The 18,663-nt window shown below is 52.5% G+C and overlaps 6 protein-coding genes across 6 annotated transcripts; 2 read left to right on the top strand and 4 right to left on the bottom strand.

Annotated features, from left to right (window-relative positions):
• Window positions 1-6,688: 6,688 nt before the first annotated feature.
• J4E83_008884 (uncharacterized protein) lies at window positions 6,689-10,238 on the top strand (the record flags this gene model as incomplete). Its single annotated transcript, XM_049335777.1, has 5 exons — window positions 6,689-6,749; window positions 6,798-8,900; window positions 8,951-9,166; window positions 9,216-9,560; window positions 9,613-10,238. The coding sequence occupies 5 exons, from the start codon at window positions 6,689-6,691 to the stop codon at window positions 10,236-10,238; spliced, it is 3,351 nt and encodes a 1,116-aa protein (XP_049185043.1).
• Window positions 10,239-10,590: 352 nt separating this feature from the next.
• On the bottom strand, window positions 10,591-11,566 carry J4E83_008885 (uncharacterized protein; the record flags this gene model as incomplete). The annotated part of the gene is made up of 3 exons (XM_049335778.1): window positions 10,591-10,845; window positions 10,898-11,020; window positions 11,069-11,566. The coding sequence occupies 3 exons, from the start codon at window positions 11,564-11,566 to the stop codon at window positions 10,591-10,593; spliced, it is 876 nt and encodes a 291-aa protein (XP_049185044.1).
• Window positions 11,567-12,141: 575 nt separating this feature from the next.
• Window positions 12,142-13,077, top strand: J4E83_008886 (uncharacterized protein; the record flags this gene model as incomplete). The annotated part of the gene is made up of 1 exon (XM_049335779.1): window positions 12,142-13,077. The coding sequence occupies one exon, from the start codon at window positions 12,142-12,144 to the stop codon at window positions 13,075-13,077; it is 936 nt and encodes a 311-aa protein (XP_049185045.1).
• Window positions 13,078-13,867: 790 nt separating this feature from the next.
• Window positions 13,868-14,815, bottom strand: J4E83_008887 (uncharacterized protein; the record flags this gene model as incomplete). The annotated part of the gene is made up of 1 exon (XM_049335780.1): window positions 13,868-14,815. The coding sequence occupies one exon, from the start codon at window positions 14,813-14,815 to the stop codon at window positions 13,868-13,870; it is 948 nt and encodes a 315-aa protein (XP_049185046.1).
• A 1,018-nt stretch (window positions 14,816-15,833) lies between these two features.
• On the bottom strand, window positions 15,834-16,578 carry J4E83_008888 (uncharacterized protein; the record flags this gene model as incomplete). Its single annotated transcript, XM_049335781.1, has 4 exons — window positions 15,834-16,097; window positions 16,149-16,364; window positions 16,415-16,492; window positions 16,543-16,578. 4 exons carry the CDS (start codon window positions 16,576-16,578, stop codon window positions 15,834-15,836), a joined length of 594 nt encoding a protein of 197 aa, XP_049185047.1.
• Window positions 16,579-17,022: 444 nt separating this feature from the next.
• Window positions 17,023-17,552, bottom strand: J4E83_008889 (uncharacterized protein; the record flags this gene model as incomplete). Its single annotated transcript, XM_049335782.1, has 3 exons — window positions 17,023-17,145; window positions 17,196-17,455; window positions 17,504-17,552. 3 exons carry the CDS (start codon window positions 17,550-17,552, stop codon window positions 17,023-17,025), a joined length of 432 nt encoding a protein of 143 aa, XP_049185048.1.
• Window positions 17,553-18,663: the final 1,111 nt, after the last annotated feature.

Consider the following 18,663-nt stretch of genomic DNA (forward strand, 5'->3'; position numbering starts at 1 on the left):
CACTTAATGGCCAGCTGAACTTACCCAGAGCGTTATTGGGGCGCAGTGTCGATTGCGAGTTGACCGTAAGTACGGTTGGTCCGGTGACAGTTCGCAGCGTGCATGCAAGATAGCGACCGGTGATTCGCCCCCGCGAAGCGATCTGCAGCCATAAATGCACCCCAAAAGAACTCCAAGTTCGCACCGCCATTGGCGTCCAATGAGGATGGACATCTCTCTGAGAGAAGCGGTTGAAAGCTGACATTACTTGTGCATGATGCCACGTCGTCCTTGGACCCCGGACGGGAAGACGGTGGAGGTTGCGCCTAACTCCAATTGCCGCTTCTTGTCTCTTCGCTTGTCGGTTTAGCCAGACCTGACCGAGCCAGCGCCGAAGAGGAGATCGAACTGGCGATGCTTAACAACATAGAAGCGATATATGGCAAAGTCGTCTTTCTCTTCTTCCGGGTAGCAGGCGAGATGGACATAATCATTCGTGGGCGGAAGGTGGATCTGGTCTGAGCCAGCTTCTACCGTGAACGAAGAACTCCTGTATACTACGAGGCTCAGCCGACGCACGATCCTCTCCGCGATGTAATTATGTGGGAAATCGGGTCGAAACATGGCGAAGACTGGGTGCCGACTGTCATTCTTGCTAGGCTTGAGGATCAAGTTTTGTCCTTGGTGGACAGACCGATCCGAAGCGCGTATCTAGTCGTCGTCAGCCGCCACCTTTCAAATGGTCACGCTGGGTGCTCTTACTGGGAGTTGTGCAGTGAACGTTGCAGACACCTTCGACGGAGCTGAACTCTTCAACACCTTGCGTACGTCCGTCATCGCTATGCATCTACTCGGTAATGCTGATTGGCTCACAGGGTGAACGATCTTCGGATCCCAGCCATACTGATAATTTACGACCAAAGTATTGCTTGGAATTGTCAGGAGCGTGCTCAGTCCATTGTAGCGGAGTTCGACTTACATGCTGAAATTGTAGACGTTGTCTGCCACGGTGCCATTGATTTGAAGAGCATTACCGCTGGCGATATTCCGGCTGACAGACGCTACTCCCGTCATGACTTGAACTTCCTTCGACGTACGATTAGCAGTAGACATTTGCGACATGTTCGACGGCGCCCACAATATTCGCTGGAGAACATCGGCTTTGAGGAAACTACCTATGGGGTTGACCACACTCGGATGCCTCAGACATACGATGAAGGAAGGCTGTGGAGCTGTGATTGGGACAAGCCTCTGGCCAGCCGAGCGGGGTACGAAAAAGCCTTGACCGGTGTGCTGCAGGCTGCATACGGCTGCCTCAAGGTTGCTGGATGATGTTCTCACAGCCCTGTATCGACGTGCAGTTCCGGTCAACTCGCAACGGCAAAGCGTATTTTCAAGCGAATCATGACCCTGGATACCGATGAAACGATAAGCGCTTCTTGGTTCCTGTGCGAATCTTCGGCCTGCGCGCCCATCATCTTCTGCCTTGCCGCGAGACTCGTGCTACACGCAGTGCGCTTCGCAGGATCATCAATTCCTTACCTCCTCACGCCACGGCAACCATGAGCAACAATGGACGATTGCACCTTAGCTAGCGCTGCTTCCCGCAGCGTCCCAAACTCCGTCCGTGCGACATCAGTAAGCCCCACCTAGATGCAGCCCGATCGCCTCGACTGCACATCATGGATCGCTATCGCATACGTGAATGTGTCGCACAGCTGGTCGACCATAGCCCAGAGCAGGCCGTAGAGATCCTTACTAGGTGCTGTGAAGAACGGGAAAGAACCCTCCAGGAAGTGTTCTCGTCCCTAATACAATCAAGACCAAAGCACAACGAGTCTTCCTTACCTGTCGGGAACAACATCAATGTCACATTCCCACCACGTGTTCCGCCCTCTTCACATGGATCGCAACACACTGGAACTCCGCCTCCCCGCCAGGGGCCGCCACGCCGCTTTCCCTCGACATCATATCCGATAAGCCCTCCTGCTACAGCATCATCAGTAACATCTCACTCTACCAGGGACGAAAACAGCTCGGGAGAGTACATCCTGCTTCCTACCCTCGTCGGCACCAAGGTCGTAGACCACAAGGTCCGAATGAGACCGGCCTTGATCAAGCACAGCGTGATACGCGGTGACGTTGTTGGCAGACGACAACTCGAAGACTCTTTCAATATAAGTCAGGCCGGTTTAACCCACGTGGAAGTGCCACATCGCGTAACCGGAGAACTTCGACTGGTACCAGTCTCATGCGCCATTGAGCTTACATGGCGCCAACCTCATTCCAATTCCACACACGAAACTTTGTTTTACGTGGTACCAAAAGAAACGCTTGACATAGACATCCTTCTTGGCTACGACGATTCGGGTCAAGAGATTGCAGGTGTGTATACAGTGTAGCGATAAGTGGATTATGCGCTTTGGCTGACTAGATGCGCGCTTCTGCCAGAATACACACCTACTATTGTCCCTCAGTCCCCAGCTCGGCAACCTTCAACTTTCCAGAATTACAAGCAGGAATTCCGCCCCCTTGCCCCGACACCACCTCCAGCATCTTTTCATCGTTCGGCAGTAACCTATGACGGCGCAAGTTCCATCCACCGTCATGACGACCGATACGACCCACATCAGGTGGGAGAGCCACCTATCTCCCGGCAGCAGTCTTACGCAAGAGATATGGAGGGCCAACAGTCTTCACCAGCGCCTACGGTCATGGATACGCATATCGAACATCCACATCCGCTTAGACCTAATTTTGGCCCTGGCGCGCCGGCTCGTGATGCTGATCCTAAAAAGGCTACTGATAGGATCAGATTGAGTGTTATATGGGACGCGACGACTCTGAATGTATGGCTAGATCTCAAAGAGTACGGCGAAGACTTCTACCAAGCCTTCCAGCAACAGGCTGCAAAACAGCGCAAGGACATACTCGATCGAACCACTATGAGAATTCAACTAAAGAAAGACAAAACCCTACCATATGAGGAAGCCTATCCGCTCTCTCTTGATGAGGACGAGTTGGAAGCAGATTGGGAAACGACCTGCGAATGGTTGAACGCGAACAAGAGAGACAAGATGCCGCATATCTATGGGGTGGTTGAGACGGATGGAGGGTGAAGGATAAGTCTTTACCCGGCTTCTCAACCTGTAAAGCCATACGCATTATCACACCGACATCGAGCGCTGCTTGGACAGACGAGCGCTTCCGAGGAAGTTGTCGAGGTGCTACCGCTCCCTATGTATGCGACGGGGCAGTGTGCGTCCACATGCAACACGGTTATGAGTGTTAAGGTCAGTGTAGCCTGCAAATTTAAGAAGAGATCAGTAAGAACTAACGAGGAACAGTGGGAGTAAATGAGGCTCACGGCACGAAAAGAGGTTGCGATTAGCATCGCGCAAAACTACACAAATTGCCTATCTACGTAAACCTCTCGAACCCGTCCATCGACCCATCCAGATGCTCGGGCAGATCAAGCAGGACCATCGGCTTCTTGGGAGTCGAAAACCGCTTCGACCATGTTGACGCCGTTACGAGAACCCTTAGAACACCACCCGACGTTCCGTCCGCTGCCTTGTTGGATGATCTCACCAGCTTTCTCATGTTCTTCATGAAATCATCCATCTCGTCCCCCCAGTCTGAGTCGTAGAAGTCGACGGCGTCGATGAGGATGAAAATCGCTTTATGCTCCCTCCGCAACTCGCGTAACAGCTGTACTACTGCATTTTGATATGTTTCCAAGCACATGTCTTCCATGTTCGCCACGTCATCGTGGCCCAAAAAAGAAAGTAGAGGGAGTCCTTCCTCGTCCGTTGCTCCGTGTGCATTGCATGCAGCGAGCAGTTGGATAAAGAATGCCCGTAGCATAATTACTGGTCCAGAGCGCACTCTGCTGAGTCCACAGAAGAATGGGAGAACGAGTGTGCGCGGCGTCCTTTCCAGTTTCTCGTAGAGAAGCGCGATGAGGAAGCTCAGCGGAGAAGTCTTCTCGAACTCGCCATGGCCTTGAATGCACAGTATTTGAGACTTGTCTCGCCCGCCTAGCCAATTTCGGAATTCGGCGGTGTTTCCTACCCAGCCTGCGCGATTCTGGTACTTTGTTGGACTGTTCAGCCCGTCCTTGAGTACCGTGGAGACCTCTGGTACATGTGTATGCTCAGATCGGTCCAGGTCCAGCTCTTTCATAAGATCCTTCGGAGTAAGCGCCGTCTTTGCGACTCGCTCCTCGAGCTCGCTTATCCTTCGCTCTAAGCGCGGGTCAGTTCGCGGCGATGGAGAAATACGTTCAAACTTACTGTAGTTCTCTAAGCTCAATCGTTCCCGTTTCAGTTCTTCCTTGAGATTGTCTATGTCACTGTTCCCTTCTTGATGTCAGCCGCACGCCAATGCAACCAGGAAGACTTGTGGCTCACACTTAGCATTCTTGATCACGTCATCGAAATGATCCTTGAGAGCGTTAATGCCATCGCTGACTTGTCCAACATGTTCGTCGACGCGGTATATGTTTTCGTTCATTTCATGGGATCGAGAATTGAGCTCGAGCGCTGTTGAGAGTGTGGCTTTTTGAGACCAAGCTAGGTACAACTGGGTTTCCTCCGTGAAGCGACTCCTAGACTGCCGGATGTTATCAACACACTTATCGATCCATTTCCCGTAGTTACTGTTCCTCAAAAGACTGTCTTTGGCGTGTTCTATGCGAATCAGTACGGGACGTGCGCTCTAGACTTATAGTTGGTGGTATTGGCAGAGTTGACTTACTCCAGGAAGACTGCTTATACCAGTCGATTATCTTCTCCAGAGCTATAAGAAGATTGGTGTAGATATCGTTGACGCACAGCTGTATGGTATTGCGCCCAGGGTAGAGTGTCTGATACTGCTCGCACTTATTGACGACTTCGGGAACCTCTTGCAGCAGATCTGCCATTCTCTCGCGGACTTGAGAATGTTCCGTCATGGCCTACCATATCTGTCAGTCTATGGAGTCACATATGTGATTGGCATCACAAACAGTCAAGATCAATGTCAGGCCTCCGCACAGAGTTTTGTACTCCCCGTCAGGTAATAGGCCTATAAAAGCCTGCATAGATTTCGCGTTGTCTCCAACGGTCCGAAATCCACTGCGAATTCGGTCCCATGTCGTGTCGTTGCTGTGGTACTCTTTCACGACCACCTGTATGAGCCCAGTGATCTCTTTCCAGTCGTGGTAAGAGTCGAGATCGAAGCTTGCTATCTTCTTCTCCTTAGATTTCTTCTCTTTCAATGCCGAGAGAGCATTGGAGAAGCTCTTCGTGGTTGCAACTACCCGCAATTTGCTGTCTCTCAATTCCTCGTCACTAGTTGAGGGTGCTGCATCCCACGCGACCGAGCGAGCTACGAACTTTTGACGGCTCGCGTCAAACCTGAATGGTAGCTCGCCGTGCTCATCCCGAAATTCCGTATGTCGATTCTCGATATAGTCAACTGATATGGGCTGTGCGGATGGACAGGGAAAACCGACTTCGATCGGTTGGTGGGCGGACATAATTCCTTCGAAGTAGCGCAAAACCTACAGCACAGAAGATCCTCGACGTAGGGTCAACAGGAGCGCAACTGAACCGATCGCAAAATGCTACGATAACTCGAAGAGCGCTTCCAAACATCCGGAAATGGCGACCGGCAGATGCCTTGATTTTTGGACAAGGCTGAAGGCTTCAAAGCTGACATGCATGAGCGTATTACCAATGGAACGAGAACGTGACGCACCCATAGCCTTGCAGCTCGCTTCAATTAGGTATTTCCGGTGACTGTGTTCAGCTCAGGCTGCCTGCATTCGATGTGCTGACTATGCGGTAGGCACGTAGCTCCGCGTTGTCGATGCCGGACGCCCTGATTCTACCTGATCTCGTAATAGATATGGTGAGTAATCCATGGATACGTTGCGGCCAACTGCAAGTTCTGTGACTGCCTAGGTGTGAACGCACACGATCTCGGAAGCGCCAAAGCGCGAGTGCGGCGGCAGTACCCACCCGCTAACACCCTGGTACCCTGCAAACCGGCACGTATCATCAGTGCATGCTGCCGCATACGTCGAGATAAGCTGAGTATTACGAGCCGGCTGGACTTCAGCCTGGTTGTTTAAGACGCCTATTTTGCGTGGTTAAGCGAATCTTCGAAGTTTGCCCGGAATTTGCTAAGGCACATTGAGGCGCCTCCCATCGACTGACTGTTTGTGCCCTGACAACTTATGCGGGACTCCCGCTGTTTTACGCATCTTTTGGAGCCCAAGGCTGTCGCAAAATCGAAGGATTTATAATCGGTCAGTGGTTTTTGGGGGCCGACCAAGATAGGTAGGTGTCAGCTCGACCACCCTTGATTGGACCAAACCTAGGAGGGTCCATGCAGGTCGCAAGTGCATGCCGCCTTCTGGACCCCATCTTCTAAAAGTAATCGCATCAATCAATGACCTGGAATACAGCCATGCGTACATATCGGGGTGAGTGTGAAGGATTAGGATGGATATCCCTCATGCGTATCCTGTACACTTTCGTTGAGCCGCAATCAAGTTGTTTGTAAGGTATTTCAAGTGGACGCATGTTCGGCGAGGTAAGCTTGCCCTAGATACTGTCGCGCTTTATGACCTTCCGCGTTGGAGATCACGCATTATACCCAGGGGACCTAACTAATAGATGGTAGAAACGAGCGCAAATCTAGCGAGAGTGCCAACGCTACTATGTCTGGTTCAGAAGATTCCGGGATTGCGCTCTCCATGAGCCATGAGCGCAATACTCCTAGTACGTCGCACCGCTACTGAATCTTGGAAGTTACTGATAACGTGGTAGATGTAGATTCGGCATCGGAAGAGGCCACTGCGACGCTTCCGCGCGAGCCAGACAGTTCCAAGAGCGATCCAGTACCTACCAATATCACCGAGGTCTCCGCGTTACCGGTGCCAGAAATAAGAGCTACTGGGTCACGTCCCCCCAGTATCGAGCCGGGGACAGACCGCGCTGGCAGCCAAATGGACGCATCTGATGCTTCTGAGCCGGAGATCGATGAGGAAAGTGGTACTGATCCCGACTCAGAGACGGATATGTGGGTCCGCAGGCGCGAGGTAATGAAATCGCGCATCAAGCTTGCGCCGAGACGCGTAAAGCAGGTGAACCAATATAACAAGATCTTGGAAGAGAGACTCACGCTTCTGGAAGAGGGAACAGAGCTCTTCGAGAAGAAGCTACGCAGGCTATTGGGAGGCGAGGAGATATCTCGTCCACCATCTCCAGAGGTCAAAGCGAAGAGGCAACTGTTGGAGCCCGAGCTGAAATTCCACCTCTCGAAGGGACTGAAGCATGACTCCGAAACTCGTAGAGTCCACCAAATCGATGTCTTTGTTGGAGAACCAGAAGCACAGAAATCTGACAGGTTTTTACGACGGAAAAAGCAATCTAAAAGCTTGGAGGACAACGACATGGATGATGGGAGGATTGCATCTGACCCAATCTTGGAACGCTCTTCGGCATCCAATGATGAGCGCAGACTTGCGGAGGAAATGGTCAAGGTCAAGAACAAACACTTTCCAAGTCTAATCCTCATCGAGGAAAGGTCAATCACACACCTGTTCCGGAAGTTTCTCACAGGCGACGGTACAGACACGGACATTATGATGCTACGACCCTTCAAGCCTCTACTCCAGAACAGGGAAGAGATACTAAACATCATGTCGGAAGTCGTTACTGCACTGACTAGGATAGTCGATCGCCGTGCAGAAAAAGACGCAGGACCGGCGAGTTGTGTCATAGATCTAGACGAAAGCGCCGAAGCAGTCCAGCCAAACGAAGCTATTCAAGTCACAGATGACGCTCATGACAAGGCTCTGGAGGAGACCGGAGAGAAGGCAGGAGATAATGCAGTGACTGAAGAGGCCTCTGCTCCTGATGCTATCTCAGAAGAGGAGTGGGACACTGTCTTGAAAGAGCTCGAGCTTTACGACGTGGCTAACGGGTGCGAGGGGGAGTACATGGACGGATGGCCAACTCTCTCTGAAGTCGAGAAATCTTTCAAAAGTATCAGGGACCTGTTCGATAATTACCTACTGCCTGGCCATATGGAATTTCGGGAGCGTAAGGCAAAAAAGGTCCGGTTCTGTGACCTGTGGCACCTATTTCACACTGGAGATCTCGTGGTCACAAAGCGATCGACGAATCTAGATGGAACAGAGACTAAAGGTCGATTGGGCATGAGAGTTCTCATGACAGCTGGTGGCAGAAGAGTCATTATGCCAAAACTCCCGGCTCCTGTCTTCCAATCTCCTGTCCACTTGCTTACCTCGACGGACAAAATCGAGCCCATAAACGGCACCAATCCATTCTGTATTTATACGTACTACTTGGATTTCAACGGTTCTAGGCTGGTACCTGTTCGGCGACGAATAGTCATTGCTCCCTATCATGGAGAGCGAAACGTCTCGGACCTCGATGTCATCCCCATGGAGTATGCTGCTGGAGTAGCTGACATGCTGAAAGAACGGGGTAAGCGTTTCGTTGAAACAGTCTCCGCTTCTATTGCGCCATACGTGGATTGCAAGGGTCTCGAACTCGTGACCCGTGAGGAGCTCAACGACAAAGTCATCGTTGACATGAAAGGGTATTTTGGCACCAACCCTAGCGATATCCCTTCGTTCCTGGAGCCTGAAGAGCTTGATCTGTCAGAGACCAGCGATTGCCGACAAGGAAAGGAATGTAGCTACTCATGCGTTTCCTGCTATCATCGCAGTCCAGTCGTGCACGATCAAACGACGGATTTGGAAACGTACCAGGAGTACGTTAATGAGAAGCCGGTGTTCAACCCGCTATCAGGCGCGTCAAGTGCCGGTCTTGTAGACCCGTCCGACTTCAGTATCTGTCATTACCGCGTCTTCGCTTACAAGCTGCGTTCGCGGGAGTGGGGTGAGTATTCGATACATCATGAGTAGCAGATTCGTGCTGACAACTAGCAGTGCAAGTAAATGTGCAGGATCTTCAAGCACTACCGGAGAGTGAGAAGGGCGGAGGATTTGACAAGCTCGTCTTATCTGACGACCACAAAAGTATCCTTGAGTCGCAAGTCCGTGAGCACTTTCGGAAGAGAGTATCGCAAGCTACAACCGGAAGCATGGAGAATGACATGGATCTGGTTCGGGGCAAAGGACAAGGCCTCATCATCCTTCTTCACGGTAAATGCTTTTTCTCAAGATTTTCAGCGTCATTATTGACCAGCTTCAGGTGCTCCTGGCGTCGGTAAAACATGCACAGCCGAGTGCATTGCTGATCTGATGGAGAAGCCGCTCTATCCTATCACTTGCGGCGACCTCGGAAGCACGGCAGAAGACGTCGAGAAGAATTTGAAGAAGCATTTCACCCTCGCTAGCCGCTGGGATTGCGTGATGCTGCTAGACGAAGCCGATGTCTTTCTTGCTAGAAGAAAAATGGAGGACCTTCAGCGCAACAGTATCGTGTCGGTGTTCCTCCGCATGTTAGAGTACTACAAAGGTCTACTCTTTCTGACCACTAATCGGGTGGGGACATTTGACGAGGCTTTCACATCTCGGGTGCACATCTCGCTGTTCTGTAAGTTTGTGTCCAATCTGCCACGATGCTTACTCTAATGCTGGTGCCCTAGACCCGGACTTCGACAAGAAAACGACACTCGCAGTGTGGCAGACCTTCATTAATCAGACCGTGCATGTGCTTAAGAGCAGCGGCCGTAGCCATGTCACTATCAATGGAGACGAGATCATCAAGTTTGCCAAGAAGCACTGGAAGGACAGCAAAGACAGCAAGCGGGCACGCTGGAATGGACGTCAGATCCGTAACGCCTTCCACACCGCAGTTGCCATGGCTGAGTTCCGCGCCAGAACCCAAAAGGGTGGTGCAGGCTACGATAACGGTAAGGATGTCGAGATCAGTGTGGGAAGAGTGGAATTCGAAAAGATTGCGAGCACCGCTAGAGAGTTTGATACCTACATGACTGAAACGATGGGTTCAACTTATGAGGCCAAAGCTGATAGGGAAGGACTGAGGAAAGAGCAGAAGAAGGAGGAAGAGAAAGTAAGAAAGAACAAGAAGAAGAATAAGCAGTCTAAGTCGAAGAAGGAAAGCGACTCGGACTCTTCAGAGAGTGAGAGTGAGGATGACGATGATGCGAAGAAGAAAAAGAAGAAGAAGAAGCCCTCCAAATCGAAGAAGCGAAGCGACTCAAGCTCAGGTGGCGAGAGTGAGGACGACGATGACTCTGATAGTGATTAGTAGGCTGGGAGATGGGACTCAACTCTGGACACTCTTTTGTATCATGACTCCCTTAATGTCAGTTGGTTTTCTTCGCATTACATGTCGCACCTCATGAATAGAATGAACGATCGATGTATGGTCTTGCGCAATGATGTCGATGAAAGGAGGATATGCCTATGCGCGTCGGGGCTTGTGTGCTTGGGGCGTGGTCCTAGCGTCCCACGTCATCTCTCCCGCCTGCCGAGGCATCTCGCCGCTCGCGCACCTCCAGTGCATCATCTACATTGTACAACCACCCATCACATCACACCCCGTATGAACGATATTCAGAATGCATTAGATTATGCCATTATCGCGACGCTATATACGCCTACGCAGAGCTAGTAGCTGAGGCGACAGGCAGGCTAACTGGCATGGGAGTACCGGAAGCCGAAGCTGTTGACGATAAGCCGCCGCCACTGCCACCACCACCACCATTCTTCTTCTGGACGACCGCGGATACGACTTGACCAGCGGTGTTGGTCACGATGTCGACGAGCGCGTTGAGAGGCTCGTAGTTGAAGGTCTTCTGTGTCATTCCCTGGCCAACCTGCTTTGCGCTTCCAGCGACTTCGGTCATGTTGAGCTGCGCGACGGGTTAGTGGTCGATATCTATCACGGTATATGAAGCTGCTTACCTTGAAGTTTCCGACAATCTGCTGAAGGGCGTCTCCGCCGCTTCCTACGACCTCTTGGACGATGTTACCGAGGTTGTCGACCAAGAAGTTGAGAGTCTTTCCGTTTTGCGTAATCGATCCAAGCTATATGCTGTTAGTTACTTTCTGACATCGAACCATTCGGATACTTACAAGGCCATCAACGGCACCGATCACTTCTCCGACCAAGTTGGTGACGTTTCCGATCAAACCGATCAAGAGAGGGTTCAGGTCCAAAGAGTCAAAGACACGCTCAACGATAGAGACCAGGTTGCCCAATCGTACAATTAACTCGAGTTCAACATCTACATCAGCAATGGTGATGTTGACCTTCTCCACGGCGACCTGGACACCAGCATTGATCTGGACGAGACCGGCGACCTTGGCGTTGAGGTTGAGATCTGCCTGAAGCTTCTCGACACCTAGTTCAATCCTTCCAACGTGCAGTTCAGGGACGCGGAGAAGCACATCTGGGGGCGAAGATCCAGTAGGCGCAACCTCTGGTGGTCTGGTAGTAGTTCCGTTTCCTTGCGGTGGGGTGCTGCTTGTAGGTGCCGGGGTCGAAGGAGCTCCAGATTCCGATTGCGCAGAAATGAGTGTAGCGAAAGTAAGGAAAATGCTGATGAGCAGTAGGCGGATAGAGAACGACATGTTGGCGTGAGCGGCGACGACAGCAACAACAACGGCAATAGTAACGAGCGAGACAGCCGTACAAGTATCAGCAAACCACGACCCACGTACCGGTTATAGCGAAGGAATCCCGTTGCAAATCAGCGGGCACGGCAATCATGCACATGGAGTATTGCAAGGATTCCCATAATGGTAATCTCGGGTAAAGCCCCCTATGCAGCCGCGCAGGGGTTCCTACAAGGCTGGATCGCACCATCTGGAGCAGTGCTAAGGCATGAACATGTAGAAATCCTGATTCCGCATACGAACTGCCGGTTTTCTGGATTTTCTATCGAATCGCAGGTGTAGGAATGGATCTCCTTAATTTCCGTTTTTCTTGCTAGCGTAGGTGGATGACGGGTAATGGAAGATGGTGCTATGCACATGATCCTTGTAAGCAACTCACTACTACTCCACCCGATGGTAGTGTTAACCGTTGTGCCCGCCCGTCTTTCTTGTCGATTGACGACATCCATTGAGTTGTTGCTTCCTGTCCTTCGCTCTTTGTTCAGCAGCACGTCGTTTTCCGACCAGTCTCTCTTTCAGTACCCGTCAAGATGTTGTCGATACTACCTACCATCACACTCCTTTCGCTGCCTTTCCTCGCTGTCTGCCAATCTGCATCCGATGGTTACAGTGGCTACAAGCTGGACGTACGAGACGACGGCGACCCAGCTGCCGTCCTCTACGAAACAGAAAACACGTCCTCATCCAACATCTCCGCCTTGAGCCCCGTCCCAGACGTCCTCCTCAACGCCTCCGTTCACGTCGGCGAGATCTTCATCGGCGTCGACAACCTGACCGCAAAGATCAACCTCGACGCCCAGGTCCTCCAGTTGCTGCAGTTCAACGCCGGAGTCGACCTATCCATCGACAAGGTCACGCTCCTAATCCAAAACGTCACCGCAAAAGTCTACCTGGAAGCCCGCCTGGGTAACCTCGTCAACATGGTCAGCGACGTTCTCGACAGCATCGACCTCAATCCCGTGATCGCCGAGCTCGGAAACGGTCTTGGCTCCATCATTAACGACACTGCTGGTCTCGTTGGCGACGTCGCCGGCGGCCTTACTGGAGGAGGCAATGATACCTCTGCTCAAGCCAAAGCAAAACGCGACCTCGACTTCCACCAATGGGATCTCCACAACAATATCCTCTACTCCATCAACAACTTCGAAGGCAACACCAACAAACGCCGTGTCCTGGCCCAAAACGGCGATATCGTAGAGCAAATCCTTGATAACTCTGGTACCATCTCCTCAACTAATGTTGTGGGTGATTACCTCAAGAACATGAGGTTCAACGGGTTCAACGAGAGTGTCACCTACAAAGGCGAGGAGGTATGGGAGGAAGAATACGTGTACGAGCCTTTCATGGGTCTGTACTCTATTTCTGGTGTGTTCAAGAGTAAGAGCAATGGAGAGGTCGTTGGTACGCAACTTTTGGCTGAGGCGAGAGGGGGTGGGAGCGCGAGTATTGGGAATGAGAAGGCGTAGGTCTTTTGATACCCACTAGCACAGTTATTCGGATCGTTTTGCGAATGGAATATGTAATGTCTGAACTCTCGTGTTGTTGTTGTGCTCTGCATGCATGCTTGTCTAGTGACTCTCCCACATCAATCTGTCCCGATCACGTCTTTGCTTTTCCCATGCACGCACGCCTCTTTCATTTCACTCTGCACACATAAACCAAAACGGATTCAATGTTGGACTAGCACCAGCCACCGCCAAGTATTGGGAAACCCAACGGTTAAATTCCCATGAACGATCGCGTGGTTCGGTTTCACAAAAGCCATCCGTGCGGGGCACGCAAGATGTGCGAACCGAGATTTGACATGCCCCATGCAGTCGGATATGCCATGAATAGGCCTGTGGGCCTAACGGTCGAGATCTGTGATCTGAGCTTTTTGGATCGACGATGATGTCACGGGGAACAGGAGTCATGGACTAATGCGATCTTATTCCGTGAGATATGGCGGGGTGCAAGCATGAAGGATAATGATTGAGATGCAGTGTTTAGTGCGGCATGAATGTTTCGCTTCGGCCAAAGCGATGGATGACAAGAAAGGTAAGAGATGAGGGACGGGTAGGACGGAAGAAGCATGCAAAGGCTGGAACTTCAAAAGTGCTTCATTGTTGCCTGCGTTCATTCGTCGTTAAAACGCACCTAACGCCATGCCATGCTGTTGCTGTGAGATGAGATGAGAGTTTTCCGTACCGACCCCTAACGCCACATAATGCTCAAGACGATTTGTTTCCAACTCTTCGTGCAGCACCCTGATCCTCCCTACCCCTCGAGCCTACCCATCATATTCTTCCTAACCTTAGTGTTAACCACCCCTCCCACTCCAAAAGCCGGCACAATCCTACAAATCCTCGCAGCAGCACTCTTCGCCCAATCCCTCAGCACGCGCCCCGCCCTGCCATCCACACCCCCCACCCTGGCCTCAGGCCTGTTGTACAAATCCAACCCGAGTAAATGCAAGGGCGTGCTCACAAGCTGCACAGCAGCAGGCGTAACAAATTGCGCAACACTCAGCGCACCAACATATTTCTTGACCTCCGTGCCCATGCGCTCGTCTACCTTGGGCGCAAGCAGCGGTGGCAAGTTGAACGAAGCGAAAATAGTAAGGCAGTCGCGGACGGTGAATAGCGCGAATGTAGGCAGAGGAACAGGTCGTGGTGACGACCCTGGCGCAGCGAAGAGCCGGGTAAACTGATTGTCTTTGTATAAACACAACGCTAGGTTCGTTGTACTCGTAGCGAGGAACTTGCTTGTACCACTCGTTTGCTCTTGTAAACCTTGCGTAGGCTTTACGGTCGCGGACGCCGTGTCGATGCTGTTGGCGGTAAAGTATGTACCGAAGTATAGACTGAAAATTAGGATGAAGGGTTTGCTGCCGAGGAAGCGGTGCGGTTTCGCGAGGAGTTCGATTGCGCTCTTTTTCAGACTCTCGCCGAGACTGTTACGCCCGCTGGCATTTTCGATGATGCCTTTGTCGATCATGGTTATGATGGGTGCGACGAGTATGCCTGCAGAGCCGGCGGAGAGGGCGTCGACGCCGATGCGTAGACCCAGTTTAGATGTGTTCCATTCGTGGGCTGTTTCGGTCGAGTTGCTGGGTTTGCGCATCGTGGGGAGCGGTAGGTTGGGTTTGGGGATCGCGATTGAGGGTGTTGCGACTTTGGGTACGGTGGTTTGGTCTCTGTGCTCGGTGGCTGTGTGCGGTTTCATACCGCTGGCTTGTTCTTCCCCCATTGCAGCTTCCTCCGGTGACTGATAAACTCTCTCTTTGTGTGCTGCATGGAATGCTTGGACTTTTGACGGTGCTGTGTTCGCGGGCGCTTCACGCTTTACGACTCTTTCGACAGTTTGCCCGCGATTTGGACCAGGGCGACAGAGGTGTCGTAAGTGTCAACACAGGACAGGCTGTTGTTGAGGGATTTGATACAAGCCGCTGACGAAGATATCGGAGTTTACCTGAAAGTTCGCCGGCGAACAAACACCGACGTCGGAGCAAGAGCCGCCGAACGGGTATCACGCGCATTGATTGGTGCACGTCATCGGGCCCTGCATCGTTCGTCGCTCATAGCCATGTTCACGATGGGTAGCATCGGCTGAGACATGTGGGTGCTTGCTGCATGGCATGAGGAATTAAATGCAGGGTCCAGCGTGGAGAGCTGGCCACGACTGACGATCCGGGGTATGGTGGGTTGGGACACAACACTTGCTCTCTCGCCAGGTGCACAGTCCGAGTACGTGATGACGGAAAGTTCTTGAGGAACTGATAACTGAAGGGCAGAATTCATTTGTCAAAATTTATCGGACAAGTCATGATAACTTCGTTTTTGCAACCAGGGCATGCCTACTCAACAAGCAACTCACGACTCATGCTGTTTCTGTCTCCCGGGTCGGTAGGCTATCGCGGCTGCGAGACGAGCAACTTAGCCGAAGCCAGTTTCCGAAGAATACCGATGTCGTAAGTATCTAGTTGATGGCGTCAACTAGCGACCGGTGATGTGTACTGGGAATGCGGAGATGGGGTGAGGAGTGGAGGCGGTGTGAGATAGCTGTAACAGAGCGACCAGGTGATGCGCATGCGAAGGTCGGTCTGACCCTTGACTAGTGTGGTAGTCATGAACATAGTATTCGCCTCGAAAGCTATCTTAGTCTTCTCAACAATTCGCTTGCATGTGATGCGCCTAAACTCCAATACACCCTAGGAATCCCGCAAGGGAGTGTTGCTTGTATCTCAATTCCTCAGAGCACGCAGCCTCTCGGTAAATGCCTCTTCTTCTTGCTCAGTGGGCCCAACCTTCGTCTTTGCCGGTGTTGCTTCTTGGAGATCTTGTTGTAGATCCACGCCTGCCTTGTCTGCCGCCTGCGCCATCAGACGGTCTACGTCCTCTTGTGGTGTGCCGACTGCGGTGGCAGAGGAGGTGATATCCTGGTAAAGTTCGGTGGCGGAGTCTACGTTCTCGAACTGCTTTTCGAAATCGACCATGACGGAGGCAATCTAGGTGTTGTCAGCGCTGTCCTGATCCCAATAGCTGTGGATGTCGCATACCCTCTCAGGACTCATAGACTTCATAGCCACGTCTAGACTGCGGTTGACCTTCATCATGTTGCCTGTAATCTGTCGCATCGTGACGGCGGTTTGTACGCGGCCTGCGACGGCATCGACGCGCGAGGCGAGTTGTAGCAGGTTGAGCTTCTCATTCTGCTTGCGGATGGCGTTTCCGGCGTATATGCGGGCGATGTCGTTGTGGCCCTGCTTCATAGCCTGAGATGGTGTTACTACGCGTTCTTGCGCTGAAAAGACATGATACCAACCTTTTCCAGCTTGGTCTTCTCAGCCTGCTCCTCCTTGCCAGCTTTGAGCGCCTGCCTGTTCAGCGACTTGGCCGTGAACTGAGGGGGGTCAGCGTATGGTTAGTCAGCGCCAGCACACAGTGACTGACCTTGAGGTTAAAAAGCGCATTCTCGAGACCCGACATGGCGTATAGTTCGGAGGGTATGGTTTGTGGAGCTGTGCTATGGGTAGTGGTTCGGGAGATAGGCGGTAGTGGGCAGCGCTGTGGTGGGATGCGGCTACTGGCCACGCGGGGTGTGGGCCCAACCCCGACGTCATTGGCCGTGCAACACGGGCGCGCTTCTTGTTCTCGGCGCGCATTCACAAAGAAAAGAAGTGAGGAAATGGACTATGGTGGTTGTCGTTGTGACACGTTCGATTTCGTGTCGCAGCCTCATGGGCTTTCATCGCCTTTGAATAACGCCTAGAACTATGCTGAAAACATGGTGCATATGTGCCTGCCCGCACCCAGAATGCCTTTGATGTGTCCCTAATCTAAGCCAAACGCCTGCCTCGCGCCTTCGCAATGCCCACGTAACGCCGTGCAACTCGAGCCATTATTCGTACAAGTCGTCCATGAGAGAAAACATCACTGCGCGGGTGGCGCGTTGAACTTGCTCGTTGCGTTCTTGAATAGCTCTTCTTGCGCAGCGATGAGCTGCTCCTCGGTCATGCCGCTCTGCTCGATCTTGGTCTGCTTCTTTTCGCGATTCTGCCCCGCGTTAGCTGGTGGTCGCGTCACATGCGCCGTCGCAAACGTACCTGCTGCTGCTTCTTGTAGTCTTGCGCCACCTCGAGAATGGCTGGGACGTAGTCGCCAAAATCTAGCTCTTCCAGGGCAGCCTTGACATGTTCGCAGGCTATTGTCTTTTTCGCGTCCTTTTCGGCGATCTCGTTGGCTTCGGAGGAGATGAGGGTGATGAACTCAACGCAGCACTCGATTAGAAGGTCGCGCGAATCCTTTGCAAAGGTCATGCCAGACTCGCTGGCCAGGATATCTTGGACAATCTTTTGGACGGTCGCTGGCGCGTATTAGCATTTACGGGGGATGCGAGTCTAGAAATGCCGACCTTTGGGCAGCGACAAGTCGTCGTTGCCGCCGAATTCGCGGTCAGACATGGTGGGTGGATGCGCGGCAGCGTGTGGTGTTGGCTTTGAGCTTCGGTACTGCGCGCGGTTGCAGCCCTGCTAAGTAAGAAATGCAGAGAGGCCGGGGCACGGGCCGGCTGTTTGGCCGAAGACCCTTTGCCTAGGTATCTGGCATCATCGAGCGTTCACTGTGTAACCACGGCAGTCACCCAAGATACAGCCATGATGCACGAGGCTTACTGGGTAACGCGAGTTTGCGAGGAGTGATGTGTGTCTCTACCAAATCGCGCCCCGACGTTCCCCATTTTTATCTTATCCGCGTCATATCTTCCAAAAGGAGCAGACGTACAGCTTACTAACAGATCTAGGTGCAACCAGCAACAAAGGATATAGAGTTCTTCCTATCGACATGCTGGGCTGTGTTTGCTCGAGTCAGCCGCAGCCTTCACATGCATCCAGTCACGGTACCGGTGGTGCTCGATAGCGACAGAGTATCCAGGGCGGCGGGCGCTATCGCAGTGCTATCGGGCCATATGTCGCTAACGTCGCAGTGGCATCACGGGTGGATCGTTGAGGCTTTTCTTCAAACGACAGGCTTGGAGCTTGATGCAGGCGCTGGCTTGAGCATTGATGTGAGGGTATTCGTGCTCCACCGGCGACGGGCGTGTGGAGGCGGTGATTGGCAGTGGTTGGGTCGCGTTCCGAGATCTTAGCCAGGGACTGTATCTCTTCCCGGCCGGTTTGGGCGATGCCGGCCCAGTGGCATGTCGGCAGAAGCAGAGGCAGTGGATAACTACGTCAGCGCGTTGCACCTGCTTGGCGCACACAAATGCATGGCCGCGCGAAGTGTGGTTTTGGTTGACCTGGTCATGCTGCTCGCCGAGACAGATGACAGTGGCGGTGAAAACCGGAGGAGCCTAGGGGGACTGGAGGCGGCGCTGCTAGGTCGAGGGATGGTGCAATGCAATCGCGTTGAGAGGGATTGATACATAGCGAGGCCCGCAGTGAATTCCAGCGACAGTCAAGTCAGTGAGCTACACGGCGCCTGCCTATCTCGCCTGCCGGTGACGCTGCTATCATCCTCGAGTCGACGCCTACTGCTGCAGCGCCCCAGTGCTCCCACGGTCCCAGAGTACACGTC

This window comes from Alternaria metachromatica (assembly GCF_023757995.1).
Source record: "Alternaria metachromatica strain BMP 0045 chromosome Unknown scaffold_28, whole genome shotgun sequence".
In the NCBI taxonomy this organism is placed as follows: Eukaryota; Fungi; Ascomycota; class Dothideomycetes; order Pleosporales; family Pleosporaceae; genus Alternaria; species Alternaria metachromatica.